A 19319-nucleotide genomic window follows, 5' to 3' on the forward strand; every position below is an offset into this window, starting at 1 on the left:
CTTAATGACCAGATCCAATGGTCTTTTTTCAATGCTCGTCCTTCTTGACCTCCCTAAAGCATTTGACACTATTGATCACTCTCTCCATTTGGAGATCACTCTCTCTGCTCTTACCCATCTGATCACTTTCTTTGTGACCTTATCAGTTCCCACTAGGTTTAATTGTCATCTTTATGAAGATGATTCCCAGATCTATTTGCCTAACCCTCATCTCTTTCTGAACATCAGTACTATAGCTTTATCTATTTATTGGACATTTCAAACTGGCTATCCCATAAACATCTCAAACCCAACATGTAAAAACAGAACTTGTCTTTCCCCCAAACTCATCCCCTTCTGAACTTCCCTATTTCTTTTCTGAGCACTGACATCTTTCTAGTCACCAAAGATGGCAACTTTGACATTGTCTCTGAATCCTCACTCTCCCTCATCCCATCACATTTCTTGAATCTATTACCAACTCTCACTGCCAAACTAATTCAGACCCCCCTCAGCTCATCTAGACAATTGCAATAGTTTCCTAATTGGGCTCCCTGCCTTACTAACAGCAAGCACCCTAGCATACCCAAGCTAGCACAAGTTCTTTGATCTGCTTTTCTAAAGGAAAGTAACTCAAAAAGAGTTAATAATATCACTTTAATCAAACATATATATGATTCACTTAGTTCAGGGGCAAAAGTTAGTACCCTGAACTTCAGAAAATACAAGTAGAAACTACAAGCAGACAAAATATACAGACAGAAAAAATAACACAATTCAACAGACCAACAGAAAGGGCTTCTAACTGTCTGACCATTACATACATACATAATTAGTTACCAGAGAGAGAAGCACCAACATCCAGGTTTTCAAAGTTGGGAGGCTCAACAGCTACCCAGAGTTTCATCTGGTCAAATCACATAATTCTTCCCGTAAGAGAGCCCCAAAGCAAAACCTCACATCAGAGTAGATATACATATATACATTATATATGTATGTATGTATGTATGTATATAATATATATATATCATCTGAAATATCTTCTGCAAAAGTCTTTCTTCCCCACTCCTAGTTACTGCCTTAACATAATATTTAATAAATGCTTGCTAACTTGTTGATTTCTTCTTCAAATTACCATCTATTTTTGTTTATTTTTATTTTTTAATTTTTATTTACTTTATTTGTAATTTATAGAATAAAACAAGCATTTCCATAACATAGGATAAAAAAAGATGATTGCAAATGTATTATGTACAACTTGTTATTCCTTTTAAATATATAATAAAATAATCATGTAAATTTTTTCCTCCTCTTTTCTCCAAAGGGCAACCATTAGACACAAATGTGTATATATGTAAAATTATCCTATTTATCAGGCCTTTCTCTGGATGCAGATAACATCCTCCTTCAAATGTCCTTTATGTATTTTTATAAACTTATTTATGTACAGGTTGTCTCCCCCCAATATGAATGTAAGCACTCTGAGGGCAGGGACTACTTTTGTCTTTGTATCCTCAGTATTAACACAGTGCCTAGGGCAGAGCTGGTGTTTAATAAATGCTTTTGGATTGTTTACTGATTAATAAGTAATAGAACATCCATAGAGGGCAGTCAGAATGGCAGAGGGCTTCAAGATCATGTCTTAGGATTGGTTGAAGGGAGTGGAGATGGTTAGCCTGGAGAAGGGGGTAAGATAAGGAGGGGGACTTGGCAATTGTCTTCAAGTATTTGAAGAATTATCACATGAACAAAGGATTAGACTCACTTGGCTTGGCTTCAGATTAGAACTAGGAGTAATGCATGGTAGATAAAAAGAGACAAATTTATATATGATGGGAAGAAACACTTCCTGACAATTAGAGTTAACCAAAGGTCAGATATGCCTTTTTTGCATCTGCATTTGTTACCCATAATTCATGTATTTCTATATAGACATGGTTTTTTTATTGCTCATTCCCTTGGATATTATCTTCCATGAATTACTTTCTCTCTTCTGTTGCTCCTAATTTGTTTTTGTTGTATGGTACTAGGCTTGATAGATCCACAGGTACAATTTTATATCCCTACCTCAACTCTTTTCATTTTAAAGTTCTCTTGATCACATTTGTAAGGCTGCAGGTAATTATGTATTACATATATATGTATAGATATATATAGATATAGGTACTGATATCTATCTATATATAGACATATCTCAGCCCATGTTGCATGCATTTCATTCCTGGTCAAGAATCCATCATGCTTCTGTGTTGATTATGGCCCCAAAATCCAAATCACAACCTCAAATGCCAGTAGTGGTGAGATGGAAGGAGAAGGGAGAGAGGATTCTGAATGTGATAAATGGGGAGGAAGAAAAGAAATTTATTAAAAGGTATGTAGTTGGTAATTACATTTTGCTTGACTTCCCTCACAGTCAATGGCTTTGGACAGCTGTTGTTTGTACTGGGGCTTTGGCCTATCCTAGAAGCCCACAGAGAGCTGCCATTGCATTTATCCACAAGAATTAGTCATGAGAACAGTCAATAAGACAATGGACTAAGCTAAGGATCTTGATTCCACTAAGTTTGGAGGTTAAGAGGAATTTTGCAATGACCTGTAGAGAGTAGGAGGCCATGTTTGTGTCTCTGCTACTGACAAGACAGAGAGATGTCGCACAAAATTAAAATTGGGGTGAATGCTATTCTAAGGAGGGTGAAGTCTCACCCGAAAGACTGGGAAAAGTATTCCAAAGAGAAAACAAAGAAGGAAAGGAAGATAAACACATAAATCCTTGTGGGGGAGGAGGAATTGTGAAGTCTTGGTGAAGAAACAAAAGCATTTAGGAACACAGGTGGCATTGTGATGTCTATCATCAATTCAAGGGAGGGAGGTCTAAGACAAAAGCAGATTGGGGACACCTGTAGCTGGTGTCAAAGCATGATTTTTATTTGTCGACCATGGCTTAAAATACAGACCTGATATTCTTCTGGTCAGTGAGGAAGTACACCATGTAAAAAAGATTTGCCTGGAGTTTTTCAAATATGATTAAGAGGGCTTTAAACTGAAAATGGAATGGAAAATGGAACCATGAAAACTACCCACATAGATGTAAAAATCAGATGAAATATCCCCAGAAAGCAGCAATTGCAATATAGTGTTATGAACATATTTTATTTCCTTTTATTAATTTTTATTATTTGGGATTCAAGGCCATTTCTCCTAGTTAGGTGGTTAATGAGCTAGATGAAACCTACCCTATTGATGTGAAAATTTACTTAGAGCCCTTAAACATCTCTCAGATAAGAACCCAAAAAGGCACTCAAGGTTTCCTGAAGTAATTTAACTTGATTTATTTTCGGAGGGATTCCAGCTGATGCTGACTCTGAAGTTATCTCTGAGGCACTTAAATTTCCCCTCTCAATCAACCTATTGTGAACCCTCTGAATGTAGTTTAATCTGAACTTGACTTAGTTTACCTATAGAGTCTGTTTAACTAGGTCTGTTTCCTTAGGGAATGTATGAGATTATGATTCTCTTTAAATAAGACGGTACAACTTTTATGGCCTAAGAGGATGTACAAGATTGCAAGATGTCAAAAATCATCTCTCTGCTGTGCATTTTCTCTATAAAAAGCTTTGTTTGAACCCCAATAAGGGTCCAGGGTTATTTTTCTCCCTGCTAAACCTGTGATTGGGCATAACAAAACCTAGGTTTTAACCTTTGTAATTTCTGCCTTGTGATAGCATTAGTTGGCAGCAATTGCCTATCACGTGAACTCAGTAGGAGATATTTCTCCGGTAACAGTAGGGAGAAGACTTACAGCAGAGAGGACCAGGAATTCACAGGAAGAATAATTCATCCGAGAAAAGAGCAGGCAATAGAATCTAGGGACTTGGATGGCTACACCCAGATGTACAAAGTAAGTACTGAACAGGGGAATGAGAGATTCGTAGCTGTCACTGAGACTTGTTGGGATAACATTCTAGAAGTTATAGCTTCTTTAAAAGGAACAGAAAGAAACAAAAGCTGCACTGGTATGGGATAACTGGTCATCAAGAAAAGAGATACAGCTCATGGGGAATTTTATTTTGGGGGATGTATGTGTGTGGGGGGGATTAGATCTATGATTTCATTGGTATAGGGAATTCTTTAGTGAGGAAGCATCATCTACCAAAGCAAAGTAACACCTGCTTGCCACTTAAGGTTTTGTTTGTTTTTTGGAGGGGAGAAGGCAGGGCAATTGGGTTGTGACTTGCCCAAGGTCACACAGCTAGTTAAGTACCAAGTGTCTAAGGCTTGATTTGAACTCAGTTCTTCCTGACTTCAGGGCCTGTGCTCTATTCACTGTGCCACCTAGTTGCCCCCTCCCCATTTATACTATACTCACATAAGGAAATCTAGAAGCTTTAAAGGGGGAAATACAGTGAAAGGCATCTGTATGTGTATCAGGTGTAGGTGTGGAAGGAGCATTCTAAAAACCACCAGGATAAAAGAAGGAAATCAGGAGGAAATTCATCAAGATCTCAGAAAACATCACAATCCTGGAATAGAGGCAAGATAGAGTAGCAACAGGGAATTTCAATTATCTGGAAATCTCTTAGAAGGAACTTTTTACTGACAAGTGCAGCTGATAAATTAATGCCTTATCTCAATAACAAATACAATTTTTGAAAGATCTGCTATTCTAACGCTGGTTCTCCAAAGCAAGGCATAACTGTTTAGTGAAGCAGAAATGGGAGAATGATGTTTATTGAATATTAGCTTGGTGTGGAAGGACTTCCAGGCAACAATAGCAGCTGCTAGCTAGAGCTCTGCACCCACAAATCTAAAAGACCAGTCTTCAGGGGCGGCTAGGTGGTGCAGTGAGTAGAGCGCTGGCCCTGGAGTCAGGAGGACCTGAGTTCAAATCTGACTTCAGACACTTAACACACACACACACACACAAACTAGCCGTGTGACCTTGGGCAAGTTACTTAACCCCAATGGCCCTCCAAAAAAAAAAAAATAAAAGACCAGTCTTCAGCAGGGTAATGTATAAGGAAGGGGCATTTCTATCAGGGTAGAGCCTATGTGACTATAAAAGACAACCAATGATTTATTCAGACCCTGTGGGCACCAACTCTGTGGTAACCCCTTGACTTCCAGGTTCCTAGAAAGTAACCCTGTCTCATGGAGAAAGGGGAAATGGGATACTCCTGTCTCCATGGTTTCTACTGTTTTCCAGCTAGCCCTAGCTTGCCCTACAAGCCCTCAGTAGGCAGGTGCTCCTCCCTTCAAGGCATGCGTGAAATGAGCCCTAGCCTCAAGGTAAGACGCTGGAAGAGTAAAATTTCCATCTGAGAGGGTAATAAATTTAGATTTCTAAACTGGAAAGGACCTTTGAAGTCACCCATGGGAAACAACAGGAGGAATTTTCTTTCCACAGGCTTAAAAATACTCCTATCTTTGAGTGATAGCAGAATGTAAGTCAGAGGTGACTGGTTCTAATCAGAGCTGTGATCTAGCAGAATCAGGCTTCTGATCAGGTAAAAGATTAGAAGCTTGTAAGCATGTTTGATGAGCTGTTTGAAGGGGCCTTACATGGGCAGTACAGGAGGTTATACCTAGTCAATGGAGAACAAGGTGAGAAATTTGAATTGGGAGCAGGATAAAAGGGTCCCCATTTGTCTGAGTCCCTGTACTCCATTAAAGGAGCTACCCATTTATTCAGAAAGAATAAATGTAATGAAAACCTTCCTGGCTTTCCAACGAATATTTGTTTATTCCAAGACTAACGCTGTCTCTCTCATCACCTAATAAAACCTCCTTATTTTATGGTTGAAGAAAATGAGATTCTGAAGGTCAAGTGATTTTCTCAAGGCCACACTGATACCAGAATCAAGATTTGAACCCTCTGCTCTCTGACTTCACATCCATTGTTGTTTTCTCTGTATCATTCTGCCTTCCTAGCTCAACCCTGTCCTACCTCCCCAAGGGAGTTCAAGCTAAGCTTTCCTTCACTCATCTTGAGGGTTATCAGTCACATATCCCTAGTGAGTCTGTTGAATAATCATATTCTGAGGACAGCAATGGAGGAGTGGGATTGGGAAAAAGAAGATTAGGCCAACATCATGAGGAAATGGAAAGCAAAGACCAGGGAGATCTTCACAAAAGAAAACATTAAGACATGATATTGCAGTGCTACCTTAAATTGTGTAATGTTGTTTTGTTTTTTAAAACAGATTTTCATTTATTATCATTTTTTTATCTGCCCTACAGAGAGTGTGTGATAAGACAAGCATGATTTTCTCCATGTGACCAATGACCTCCTTTAAAATCCTGTTCTGAGGCCTCCTGCTGGTATAGAAGTGATCCTGCGTTCTCTCTACAATGGATGTAAAGTTCTGGAAGGCCTCAATTGGAAAGGGCATTCTGGCTAGGCCAATGGCAGATGGTGGTCTAAGAAACAGCTTAACTCTGGTAAAGCTCATTATCGTAATTAGCCATCAGCTAATTATCATCTCAGCCACTGAAATTAATAAAATGGTCTAATTCAATTTATAAGCATTTATTAAAAACTTTCCTATGGGCCAACTTTCCTATGGGCCAGGTATTATGCTAAGTACTGGAGATAAAAGTAAAAAAAAATCAAAGTCCCTGCCTTCAAGAAACTTCCATTCTAAGGCTTGGTGGTGTTGCAATATGTACCTCTGGGGTTGAAGCAAAAGATATTGTGAGTCATCGAGAAATTTTTAAATAATTCCCCAGCCTAAGGCCATACAACTCAATAACAGGATCAGAATGGTAACTGTTCCCTAGACTCCTAGTTCTGTGCTCTTGTGACCCGTAGTCTTTCAAGAATGGGTCCATTAAAATTCATTGAACACCCTTGGCACATATTGTGTGGGACCTTCCAAGCCTAGACAAGCCTTCCTGTCTATGATGATTTAAGTGGAGTCTCCCTGAAACACTGTTCTAAGTCTTGAGAATTTGGAGCTCTAGAACAATGCAGAATTTGGGGAACTTCAAAAATTTTTTCCTGCACTGGCTTTAAAAAAAAGGAGTGGAAAAACTAAACTTGTCAAAAGAATAATGACAATCTCAATAGGCATAGGTGGTAATAAGGGGGAAATCTGACTGTCAAGTAAACCTGACAAGGCACTATTCATAGCTGAATGCAAATTTGAAAAGTGCTCTGAAATCCTGTCCTGCCTGCGTAGATTAAATACCAGTTTACATTTTAGATGCACTGGAACATCTGGCATAAACTACAGCCTTGAGATTTTTTTTTTCTTCTATGCAATGTTTTCATTATGAAAATGTTTGTTTGAATTTTTAAGATACATAAAAACAACAGTAAAGGGTGAAATGGGCATCGCCATTCAAATTCTAGGTTGTTTTGGTTAGAGAGACCCCTGGTGGTTTGAGAGGGAAATGATGCATCATGGTCAGCCTGCTATTAAAAAGTTGATACCCCCTCCCTCAATCACCATCTTCATGAGATTGATAGTGCAACTACTAAACTCTGGAGTAAAGGGTATCAAGCACTTACTGGACATTTACAGTTGGTGCTTGGAGGGAGTGGCAGAGGGTAGGAGAAAATGTCTGCCTTTTATTGGAATCAAGATGCTGTCATTTCAAATTCCTGCCCTTTGCCACAAACATAGCCTAGCTTGCCTAAAGGTCTAGGTGATAACTCATGCTGACCTCAGGTGACCATGTGTGAATTGATTGTATATTTAGATGGCTAAATAGCATGATCAAGCAATATTCCCTCGCCCCTCCCCCCCCCCCCACTCTTTCTCCTGCATTTGTCCACAAAAGAATACTGAATTTCCACCAACTTCTGTTTACGTTTTAGCTCCTGGATGATTTTCCAGCTCAAAATACATCCCTGGGTATTCATCCTTTTTAAAAAGAGGGAAGTAAATGCTGGTATTTCAGCATTATTTAACATGCTTACATTCTGTCCTGTAATTTCAACCTTGTTATTGTCTTCGCACAAAGGAAAGGGCAGACACGCACACATCTCCCTTTGGAGACTGCCCAAACAAGGGTGTTTGTATCACTACCCAAGTAGAGACTGCAAACGAAGAATGGATTCTGATGTTCTGACTGGCTCCACAGGATTCTTGTTGAGCAAAGAATATGTTTTTACTATGTACGTGAAATCTGGTGGAGGGTTTGGAGAGCAAAACATGAATCATTGCCATTTGGATGTATACCCTCAATTAACTCAATAAATATAATTTTCCAAATTTGTGCAAGTCACATTTCTCTAGATTAAATAGCATTTTAAATGTAATTTAAATGTTCTTATTTAAAATGAACTCTGAAAGGAACCCCTTTTGTAAATCAAAAGATTCTTCAATAACATGAATAATCAAGTCACTCCTCATTCACCAGCATTTGGAGTTCAGATTTTGGTTTACATTGGGTTTTCTTCTGTTAATCTTGATCTCCTAAATGAACCAGTGACATGAACTTTGGCACCTGTTTTTCTCCAGTATCACTCCCATTCTCAGACATCATTCTTCTGAAACCAGAATTTATAAGCACAGAATGTCAGAACTGCAAACAGACCCCTAAATTTCTTCAATCATGGAAATAACACTGGGACTATTTTCAATTTAAAATCTCATAGACTGATGGGAAAAAGGATGTTAGGGAAACATTGATGTTTTAGTTCACCTCTTTATAGCATCACATGTTAAGAGTCTTGTGAATGATACCTATTAAAAAATATTTAGGTAGCAAATTCTCTCCCAGAGAGAGAAAATCAAATCTTTAAGTTATCAGGACCCTGATCTTCTGACTCTCTAACCTGACAGCAGATGCAACATTATTGTGTTGTGTTATTACTGTCCTGCATGGTGATCTCATCAACTCCCATGGATTCAATTATCATCTCTGTGTAGATGATTCTCAGATTTATCAAGCCCTAACCTCTCTCCTGAACTTCCAGTCTTGCATCTCTAACTGCTTATTGGACATCATGTACCAGATTTAAACATGTTAAACTCAACATGTCCGAAACTGAATTTGTTCTTTCCCCTAAGACCCTCCTCTCTTCCAAACTTCCCTCTTACTGTTGAGTTAGTCATATAACATTTATTAAGCACCTAATTATATATCAGGCACTGTACAAGCACTGGAGATATAGAGTCCTAGGCATGTAGGTTACTCTCATTCCCTGACTCTTCTCTCTCATCCTGCCACGTCTAATCTGTTGCTAAATCTTGTCAGTTCCGCCTTTATATTTCTTGGTCCTGTTAGTGCTCTAAGTATACCATTGAACAGTCTTTAGAAAAGTATTGCCCTCCCCACAAATGCCTATGCTACTCTCCAGGTGTTTCATACTTATTCAAACTTCCATGATCGTTCAGCCAATGCATACGGGTTAGAAAAACAAAGTGAACTTTTGAAATTTTCTGTAAAAATATTAAGTGCCATAATGACACTGCAAGGGGCTCAGATGCCGAACCTAACAGATAAGTTTAATTTGGAGATTGCCTCAGATGGAGAAAATTCAAAATTACAAATGTCAACGATTATTTAATGAGACCTCGGTTACATTTATTCGGCATTTATCTTTTCTTCACTCCTTTGCCACTAAACAGTGAGAATATTAAATCTATCCTGTGAAACTAAATTTTAAAAAAAGGTCTGAATTTATTATTGTTATTTATTATGTTCAGCAAATTGCTGTGAGTGGATTCAATATTAGATAGACCAACAGGTTGGATCTAAAAGTCTTTGGCTGTTTAACAAGGTAATTTGGGCTTCAGAATAACTTCTTGATTACAGGTTGGCTGATTGAGAGCACTCACAGCAACCCTTCAGACCTTGATGAGTGAAGCATACGAGTGAGGATTTGGATCCCCAAATAAATTAGCATAATACAGCCCAATAGAGTTTTGTCCTAAATTAGTGATATATGGAAGGTTAGCAACTTTTAACACTTCTGAAACAAGACCATGATATGGAAAAAAAATCTTAACTACTCATAAATGACTAGATAACAATGTTTTTTACTATTTGCACACCTTTTGCACTTCTGCCTCATAATTTCAAGTTAGTGTCTGTCTAGTTCTGAATTCATTGTATCATGTGTGGTGAAAATGAATACGAAGACCACGTACTTCAGAGCTAGAATTTTATCTGTAAAAAGTCTTAAAATCACTAATGTTGTAATAGCCAACTCCATCCATCACCAGTTTTGTTCAAAATACATTTGGTTTTCAGTTCATGGGAAGAATTTACTGAGATTGGTTAGTTGGCTGATGTCAGACGCAGTACAATACCAACTTAATTCTTTAATAAACCGCTACTTTATACAGATGAGGCTTCAACCTTGCAGAAGAATAGGTATTGAAATTGAATAAACTTTTTAAAATCCTGGAAAAAAAAGAAAAGTACTTCCCTGGACTCACCGCATAATACCACAAGCTCAGCCTCCCACTCCCAAAGGCAGAATGACAAATAGTTGTAGAAATGGACAAAAAGTAACAACTTTATTTTAAGGGTGCATGAGAAGTATTTCAAAAATAGTAAACATTCTATCAGCCCCAAAATAAATCCTTCAACTATTGCACATTTATGAGGTTTTTCCTTTACAATTACATAAATATTTTCATGTGTATATAAACATGGCATTTAAGGTTTTTAAAGCTTTTAAAAAAATCAACAAAATTATCTTCTTCATGTCATTATTAGAAAAATGGACATTTTTACTGAGGATAGCAAATAGAAAAGAAGGAAAACAAAGAAAAGGGTAAAAGGGACAGGTAAGAAAATAGAACTCTGGATTTCAGAGGAAAAAACTCTAGGAAAATAAAATAGCCCATAATGTGGAAAAACTAACCTTCCTATAAACAGATGAAACTGTCTCATTATTGAACTCCATTCAAAGTCAGTGCAACTAACATTTATTTATATAGCACATGTACACCCTGAAACTAGGGTGTACATTTTTTTCATTTTAAAATGTTTTTTTTTTTGCTGGCAAATATTGATCATTGCTTGAAATAGCACAATATCTATCCTTCATGGTCCTTTTGTCCTCACAAATCCTCCCACCCAATGTCTAAAGAGTCTACTTAACTACCAGCCCACTTCCCATATGGGCCCTTCAATTATCAGCTGTATCGAATTAACTTAGACAATAAAACAAGACCCATCTGCCTTCTTGTGTGGATGCCATTTGCAAGTGGCTGACGAATATATAAAAAATATGTATTTTTCACTTGAGAGGGTCCCCCTTTGACTCCCCCAAAATACTTCCTCTCTATTTTTTGCAGGGCTCATGTAGGTCTACAGAAGGCCATGAATTAGCTGAGAAGGCTTTGATTAACTAAGGCTTCCTAAACAATCCTGTTGAGTGACTGCTTTCCACAGAAAACTTCTCATTTTGTCCTCCCTCCCCCCTCCACCTGCCAATCACAAACACCTGAACAGTGTTCTGTGCTTATGGAGTGGCACTGCTGTTCCCTTTTGCTGGGGCCCCACAGCCTCTAGGAAGAGAGGTTTTTAATCTGCTCTTAAATCTCAGGCTCCCAGCAGCAGCTGCTGCTGCAGAACAGCACACCCCATTCCTTCTCAGTGAGAAGCAATGACTGAGGGGCCTTAGGTGATAAAAGCATTCCTCGTCACACAAAGATAGATGGCGAGCCATCTGGCACATATATACGGGGATGCCACCACCTCAGCCAGGAAGTGCACAAGTCAAGTCAGAGTGGAGAAACATAAGAAAGGAAACAGAACAGACCGTAGCAGATACAGGGATCCCAGAGGTGGGGATCAAAGGGCCAAAGGATCATGACCACAAATTAAGGGAGTACAAGCATGGGAGCCAGGGGTGTGAGCCTGGAGAGGGGAAAGGGATGGTAGGAAGAGGGGGAGGAGAGAATAGAACTGAAAAAGAGGTCATATGCTGCAAGAGAATGGCACTTTGAGGTAAACCGTGGTCTCAATAATATGATAAACATAAAGACTTGCATTAATGAAAAAATGATACGTTTTTACATGGACTCTATAGATAAGCTTAGCAAGCTTTTTAGTCCTAATGTGATTTCCCACATTTCACTATTATTATTCATCCCAAATGGTAAAAGGGAAACTGTGAGGAACACTGGCTTTCCTCCTGTTTGTAGGGGATTTTTTCCTTCTCCAAAAGCAAAGAACTGATAAAATGGTGGAGGATAAAGCTTTTCTCCTGTATATTTCAAACAAGTGTTGAAGATGGTTGCCATGGGCTAGGACTCTTTTTCCTAGGCCTAAATTTGTTCCTGGGAAAAGCCATAGGTTGTCCTGGTCAGGAACAAGTGTATCAGAACTGCTCCCAATGCCAGAGATTTCAGTTCATTCCAGCAAAGGAAAAGTGATGCTATAGTTGTTTAGCTGACCTGAAGCAAAAGAATTCCTCCCCATCTCCTTTGGTGTATGGAGGAACTCATTGCTCCTCCGGGAAACATGGCACCCCGATCATGCTATGAATGTTCTGTGATGGCTACCACCTTTCAGATGGACTGTTCTTCATCCCGATCAAGTAGCGACCATTTGTCCCCTCCATCCTCTACCAGGGTGCTGTGCCGAGACAACCTATCCGAAGTCAGGGAGGACAGTGACACTTGGCTGACATAGCTGACCTGGTCCCATGAGATGGCCTTGTTATCCCTTCGCCGGTCATCCATCCCAATGTGAACACTGACCTGGGATGGGTTAAGGGGTTTCATGTGACCATGGGCTTGGGCTTCATACTTTTCCATATCTGGCTTCTTATAACTAGGAAGAAGGAGATAAAGAAAGACTTAAGCATTTTTTTTTAGCTCTTGTAGATTAAGCAAATGTTATACCTTACTGAAAGCCTTTAAACAAGGATGACCCAAAAAGAAAAGCTAAAAAGACAATACCAAGGGCTGCCCCATTTCTATTATTGTTTATTTTTATTATTTATGGCTGTCTTGTTTTTACTGTAATCACGTCTAGCTATACCTCTACTCCCACCAAACAAGACTTTCCAAGTAACCAGGGAAAAGAACTTAAACAAAAACAGCAGACTGGGTGATCACATCTGATTATGTATGCAACATTCCTCACCCACCTCTTCAACAACAGGAGCTATGCTTCCCTCCTCTCTCCTCTGGGATCTCATTCCCTTTAAAGGAAAAAATGGCTCAACTTGCCAAGGGGCAGGAGTTTTTCTCCACTGTAAAAACTTCCCAAGCTGAAGGCAGCTTTAAAAAAGAACTGAAAGAGCCTCCTTGAGAGCAAAGATGACACCATTTGGATACAAGACAGAGCAGTCAGCCCTAGCACTTAGTGAGTGTTAATCATCTGCACTTAGTGCCTACTAAGAGTTGGTTGTTTATGAATGATTTTACAAGTAACACACTCAGTTCCACTGGGGTCACCCCTTGTGGTGTCCCCGGACTCCCCAGGTAAGCCTTTCTATCCTGGACCTCATGCCCTCCTTTTGCTCTCTATGGCACTTACAACTTTAGCTGTAGTGAGGAAAGTACCACAGATACGGAAGAGGCAGCCATGGCAGCGGATCCCATCCAGGGCTGTAGCACAATGCCAATGGGCATGAACACACCTAGCCAACAAGAAATACACACATGATAAGATTTAAAAACAAACAAAACCAACCTTAGCCTCACATCTAAGGCCCTAGACAATATGATTCCCACCTGTCTTTCCTGTTGTTTCATATTTCTCTCCTTTTTTGAACAAAAAATTGAGGATTTATTAAGTGCCTACTAAGTGCTAAACACCAGAATAGAAAAACAAAGAGTGAACCAATCTTTACTATCAAGGCTTATGTTCTGAAAATTCTACATTTTGGTTAATGTGGCCAGACAGCTTTACCACAATCAGTCAATAAACATTTATTAAACACTTATGTGCCAGGTGCTATGCTAAATACTGGGGAATACAAAAAGAAGCAAAAGATAGTCCCTGCCCTCAAGGAGCTTATAATCTAGTCAATAATAAGAGACAATGTGAAAATAAATGTATGCAAAGCAAGCTATATAAGATAAATAGGAAATAATTACAAAGGGAAGACACTGGAATTAAGAGGGGTTGAGGAAGACTTCCTTTAGAAGGTGGGATATTAACTGGGACTTAGAGGAAGCCAGGGAGGTCAGTAATCAGAATACTGGAGGGAGAGGATGCCAGGCATGGCGGACAGCCAGAGAAAATGCCTGAAGCTGAGAGATGACAGTCTTATTTGTGGAACAGTTGGGAGACCAGTGTCACTGGACTGAAGACAGGGTGGGGTGGAGGGTGTCAGAAGAGCAGAAAGGTAGGAAGGGACTAGAGTAGGACAATTTTCATCTTCCTCCTCTGTACTTTGACCCAGGTGGTCCTGATAGCCCTGGAGTAGAGAGGGAAGCTGATGACTTTGCACAGCCCTGCCTCACTTCAATCCAATTCACTTGCAAATGAATACATCATCTTCCTGATGTCATTGGTCCTCTTCAGAATGAAGGACAAACTGCAGTCTGAGTACTAGTAGCAGCTGGGCCACTGCGGACTCAACTGCCACTTCTACTTGGACAGTGATGCTCCTTCCTTTCTTCCCTCCCTCTCCCCCACTCCTTCCCTCTCCTCCCTCTGTCCACTGAGGGAATCACACCTGTATCTGCAGGTGCTCTGCCCAAAGGAATATAAATTTTGATTACTTGCAAGATATCTTGGAGTTAACAGGCTAGATCTTTTTCTCTTCCCTACTTATTTATTTTATAATTAAAAAAAAATGGGGCAGCTAGGTGATGCAGAGAATAGAGCACTGGCCCTGGAGGCAAGAAGAAATGACAAACCACTCCAGCATTTTTGCCAAGAAAACCCCAGGTGGAATCACAAAGAAGGGTTGGACACAACTGAAATGAGCAAATAACAAAAAAAGTGGACAAGGAGGAGAGAAGAGGGAGAGAGAGAGAAACATGTAAAACAATAGATTCCCATGTCCCAGAGAAGGTAACCTCTTTGGTTTAGGATCTTGTTGATTGTTACAACTTCGGTGATTAAATAGATGGGGTCCTCTGCCACATGGTGCAGACCACAAGTCTCCATGCCCTCTCACCCCTTTGCTGTTGCTGTTTGTCCCTTCCACAAATCCTCCTCCCCTCCAGGTCTCCCTGGCAGGCTGAAGGACTTCCTCTGGGCCTTGTAAGTCCTGACTAGCATAGCACTCAGGAGCTGTCCTCGGTTCTCCATTCTGAAGGCTTGACTAGCACATCTTTGCCAATCACACATCTGCTGGATAATTTATATTATGTCATTTCTCAGGGCAGCCTGCTCCCCCCTACTCTGCATTCCTGGATCACCCACAATTTGGATTCTCTTGCTATTGTGTGGTCCATGGTTCACAGCCTGATGGCATCACTGGGAAAAACTGGTATGAAGAAGGGGAGGCTTTTTGCCTGAGTTAGGACAACCAAAAGTAGTCCTGATGTTGTTGTGATCTGGGGGATACAAAGTCTAAAACAAAATGTTCCCTTTCCTCAAAGAGTTTACAGTCTAGTGGAAGGAAGATAGCCTAGAGGATCCACAAAGTAACTTCAGGAGTGAGGGAGCACCAGGAATGGGGAGGAGGGATCATGCAAGAACTCAGTCAGAGGTCTGGAGCACATGGTCCCCACACAAGGGCTGTTGTTCATCCTTCACTCTTGAAGACCAATGACATCAGGAAGGTGATATCTTGACTTGTAAGTGAATTGGATTTAAATGAGGCAGGGCTCTGCAGAGTCATCAGCCTCACTCTCTCCTCCAGAGTCATCTGGGTCCAGTGGCAGGCACATAGATCAGGATGACTAGAGATGGCCCCAGATGCAGTGGGAGGTCTTGGTTTTTTTAAGCTAAGGTCTTTCCCAGGCCTCAGTTTGAGGCAATACCCAATCAGTGATTAAGGCAAGGTAAGAAATGAGGCCAAAAAATGACCTCTTGCCTACTCCAAAAAGGAAAAAAAATCAATCTGGGAGAGGAAGAACCTCAGGGTGTCTGACCAAAACCAAAACAATTGCTATTTACACTCACTTTGAGCCATCAAACCCAAACAGTGACCTAGTGAGACTTGGGCTCAGACTGATTGTTGTCCAATCAGTGGGAGCCAGAGTGATTTGGTTTTAAGGCATACTCAGGGAGCTCCATTTGAATCCCAGTAGGTTTTATCAAAGCCTGTTTTTTTTTTTCCAGTGATGTATTTCAATAAATCATAAATGAAACTACACGGGGCAAAAAGAGTCAATTGTCCCAATTTGGGTTTTGGTTGTGTTTTTTTTTTTTTGGAGGGGGGAAGGCAAGGCAATTGAGGTTAAGTGACTTGCCTAAGGTTACACAGCTACCAAGTGTGTCAAGTGTCTGAGACCGGATTTGAACTCAGGAAGAGGAGTCTTCCTGTCTCCGTGTCCAGCACTATGGCGCCCCCTAGCTGCCCTTCTTACAAAGCCCCCCAGTCCCACTCCCTCAGTACTGTCAAAGTCATCTTTGCACTTCTCTACTGAGTGCTCACTGGGCACAAGGCACTTTAGAACAAAACAATTCAACTAGTATGTTTTCAAAGCTAGAGAGCATGAAGTCATGGAATCATAAAAGAGACTTAATGCTCCTTAATGATCCCATCTGCCTGGCCCTTCTTGAAACTGGTCAGCATATGGCACTGTAAGGTTTAAGGACAATTTTGTAGGTGTATATAATTCATCAAGGCATTTAGGGTGAGGTTTGGGAAAAGGGAAGTGAAACCCTAGAATGGAGCATGGTACAGGGGAAAGCATTCTGGTCCTGGAGTCAAGAGGGCCTGGGCTCAGATCTTGCCTCGGATACCATCCAAGTGTCATTGGAAAAGCCACAACTTCCCTGGGCCTCTGTTTCCTCATCCATAAAATGAAGGAGGGTCACACTAGATGACCCTCTGAGACCCTTGTAGCTCTCTACCTATGATCATAAGTAACAAATATGATCAGGAAAAAATCAGGGAAAAGTTACATTAATACAGGAGGGGGTTGTGTTTTTTTTAAGTTATTGATTATAATAATTTTTCATATTTACAGGTCACTCCTGAGTTCTACCTACCTTTGTGCTTCATCATGTTGAGAAGTCTCAAAGGTCAAGCCTACATTGCACAAATTCTGGCAGGTCCTTTCTTTTTTCTTTTTTTTTTCAAGTTTATTTATTTATTTTTAATTTTCAACATTCGGTTCCTTAAGTTTTAAATTAACCCTACCCCCTCCTCCCTTCCCTTCCCAAGACGGGATGCAATCCGATATAGGCTCTACATGTACGTTCCTATCAAACATATTTTCACATTAGACACATTGTACAGAAGAATTATAAGGGATGGGAGAAACCATGAGGAAGAAAAAAAGCAAAACAAAACAAAGCAAAAAATCAAAGAAAATAGTCGGCTTCATGCATGTGGATGGCATTTTCTATCATGAGCACTTTTGAATTGTTTTAGGTCCTTGCACTGTTGAGAAGGGCTAAGTCTATCAAAATCAGTCATCCTGGCAGGTCCTTTCAAGTTGAAGGCTTCAAATACTCATCTAGTAGTGAATTACATCTCTTTTTAGAATATAAGCTACTGGAGGGCAGGCTTATCTCCTTTGTGTACTTGTACCTATAATCTCTAATACATAGTAAGCATTCGAGAAATGCTCATCAGTCTACTGTTCAGAAGTCTCCCAGCTAGTTAAAGAGAGGCTCCCCACTAGAAGGTTAGTCTGCAGGTGATGAATTTTTTCAAGGAGAAACTCAAGAAGACCCTGAGGGTTTGAGGACAAGCTATACTGGTGGAGAGAACTCATGCTGACTAAATACCAGATCATCAGAGTGTTTAAAGATCAGTTTTCACCCAAGCACATCAAAGCATTTTGTTTTAATAGAAACATGAGGATTGGTCCTGACACAGTACAGATGGGGAAACCAAGATGGGTGAAATGACTTGGCTACATAAGCGCCTGGCTCTTTATCACACTGAAAAGAGGTGAAAGTAAGCTTTCAACCATAATTCTGAGAGGAGGGGACAGTTCTACCTCCCCACTCAATGAAGAATGAATGCTGGCACAGCGCTAATCCCTGTTATATGAGCCACCTGTAATTACAAAGAGAGAGAGAGGCTTGAGATGGAAAAGTCATTCTCAGAGATTTCAGCCCTCAGTGCAGTGTGAGCATTTCTCTCCATTAGACCTATTCCTATTCCTCAGTTTCCTGAGCTGTAAAAGGGAGATGATAATAACATCTACTTCCCGGGGTGCTTATGAATGTAAAATAGATCATCTGCAAACCTTCAAGTACTATGTAAGTGCTGTCTATGGCAATACTCGCTTTATGAGTCTAGAAGTTTCAGATGGGGGGAGGAGAGAGGGAAGGAGATGCCTGAGCTAGGCTACAGACTTTACACAAGGGGCTTCATCTTAATAAGATCTAAAGAGAGCTGGATCTTCAGATTGAGACAGATGTGGGAGAGATAGAGAGGGGTGTTGGCAAAGGCAGACAGGAGTTGGGCAAGTAAGGACAGATACTCTGATACTTTCCAATATATGTGATTTCATCTGTTCAGCAGATACTCCCTCTCAGATCATTAATCATAACCCCTCCATCTAGTATCAAACGTGGCAGAAAGCTGGACTTGTAGGGTAGGTTTTGGGTTCTGGTTCTGACACTTCTTAGCTGTCTGACCTTGGGCAATTCATTTAACCTTTCTTTCCCTGTTTCCTCATTTGCAAAAAAAAAAAAAAAAGGAGCTAATAATATTTGCCCTACCTTAAAGTGAGTCAAGTGCTTTGTGAATCTTAAAAGTTCAATAAAAATGACAGCTATTATACTTCCTTTCTCATGAGAACATAAAGATGATGTGGTTCCTTCTTTCACACCCCTGCCCTGGGAAAGAAAGATGTCCCTCCCACTCACATGGGCAGTACAGCTAAATATTGTTCTTTGTTTGTTTGTTTGTTTAAAATGTCCTATGATCCTATTGGTATCAAAGTTTTCTGCTGCGGGAAACACCATTCTCTCCCTTGGTGGATAGGTCCAAGTAAACAGTTTCCTATCTGTCTCCTAAAAACACAGATAGAGAAATGCGTGATATAGCTAGCTATCTCTCTCCATCAGGAGTTATCCTCCACCAGAGCACGGTTCATACCTAAGTCATAAAAAATTAAACCAAGAGATTCCTCTACTCCTTCTTTGGCGTCAGGAGTCAACCTGATGAACATCTTTGCAACAAACCAGCTGCAAATCACTACCTACCTGCTGCAATGGGTATTCCTACTAGGTTATAAATTAAGGCCAGGACCAGATTTATTCGTATTCTCCGGACAGTCCTCTTGGAAAGATGAATGCTAGCAACCACATCTAGCAAATCATTCTGAAACACAGGA

The 19319-nt window shown here is 40.2% G+C and overlaps 1 protein-coding gene and 1 long non-coding RNA gene across 3 annotated transcripts in view; one reads left to right on the forward strand and one right to left on the reverse strand.

The window, feature by feature from the left end:
- The first annotated feature begins 3736 nt into the window (after window positions 1–3736).
- On the forward strand, window positions 3737–8181 carry LOC138143357 (uncharacterized). 2 transcript variants are annotated; one of them, XR_011163683.1, is made up of 3 exons: window positions 3737–3877; window positions 6217–6417; window positions 7799–8181. It is a non-coding gene; the product is annotated as an uncharacterized lncRNA (long non-coding RNA). The 2 variants fall into 2 exon arrangements; XR_011163682.1 differs by lacking the exon at window positions 7799–8181 and having other exon boundaries at window positions 6217–6501.
- A 2242-nt stretch (window positions 8182–10423) lies between these two features.
- ATP7B (ATPase copper transporting beta) overlaps window positions 10424–19319 on the reverse strand; it is a 78608-nt gene continuing 69712 nt past the window's right edge. The window contains exons 19-21 of the mRNA XM_069064595.1: window positions 19189–19306; window positions 13432–13534; window positions 10424–12720 (exon numbers count right to left, since the gene is read on the reverse strand). Coding sequence (XP_068920696.1) covers window positions 12456–12720; window positions 13432–13534; window positions 19189–19306 — 486 coding nt within the window. The 3' untranslated portion in view covers window positions 10424–12455. The remainder of the gene's footprint in view (window positions 12721–13431; window positions 13535–19188; window positions 19307–19319) is intronic.

The sequence above is a fragment of the Petaurus breviceps genome, unplaced genomic scaffold (genome assembly GCF_028583685.1).
Source record: "Petaurus breviceps papuanus isolate PSGF00001 unplaced genomic scaffold, PetGlider_PUasm1.0 90639, whole genome shotgun sequence".
Taxonomy (NCBI): Eukaryota; Metazoa; Chordata; class Mammalia; order Diprotodontia; family Petauridae; genus Petaurus; species Petaurus breviceps.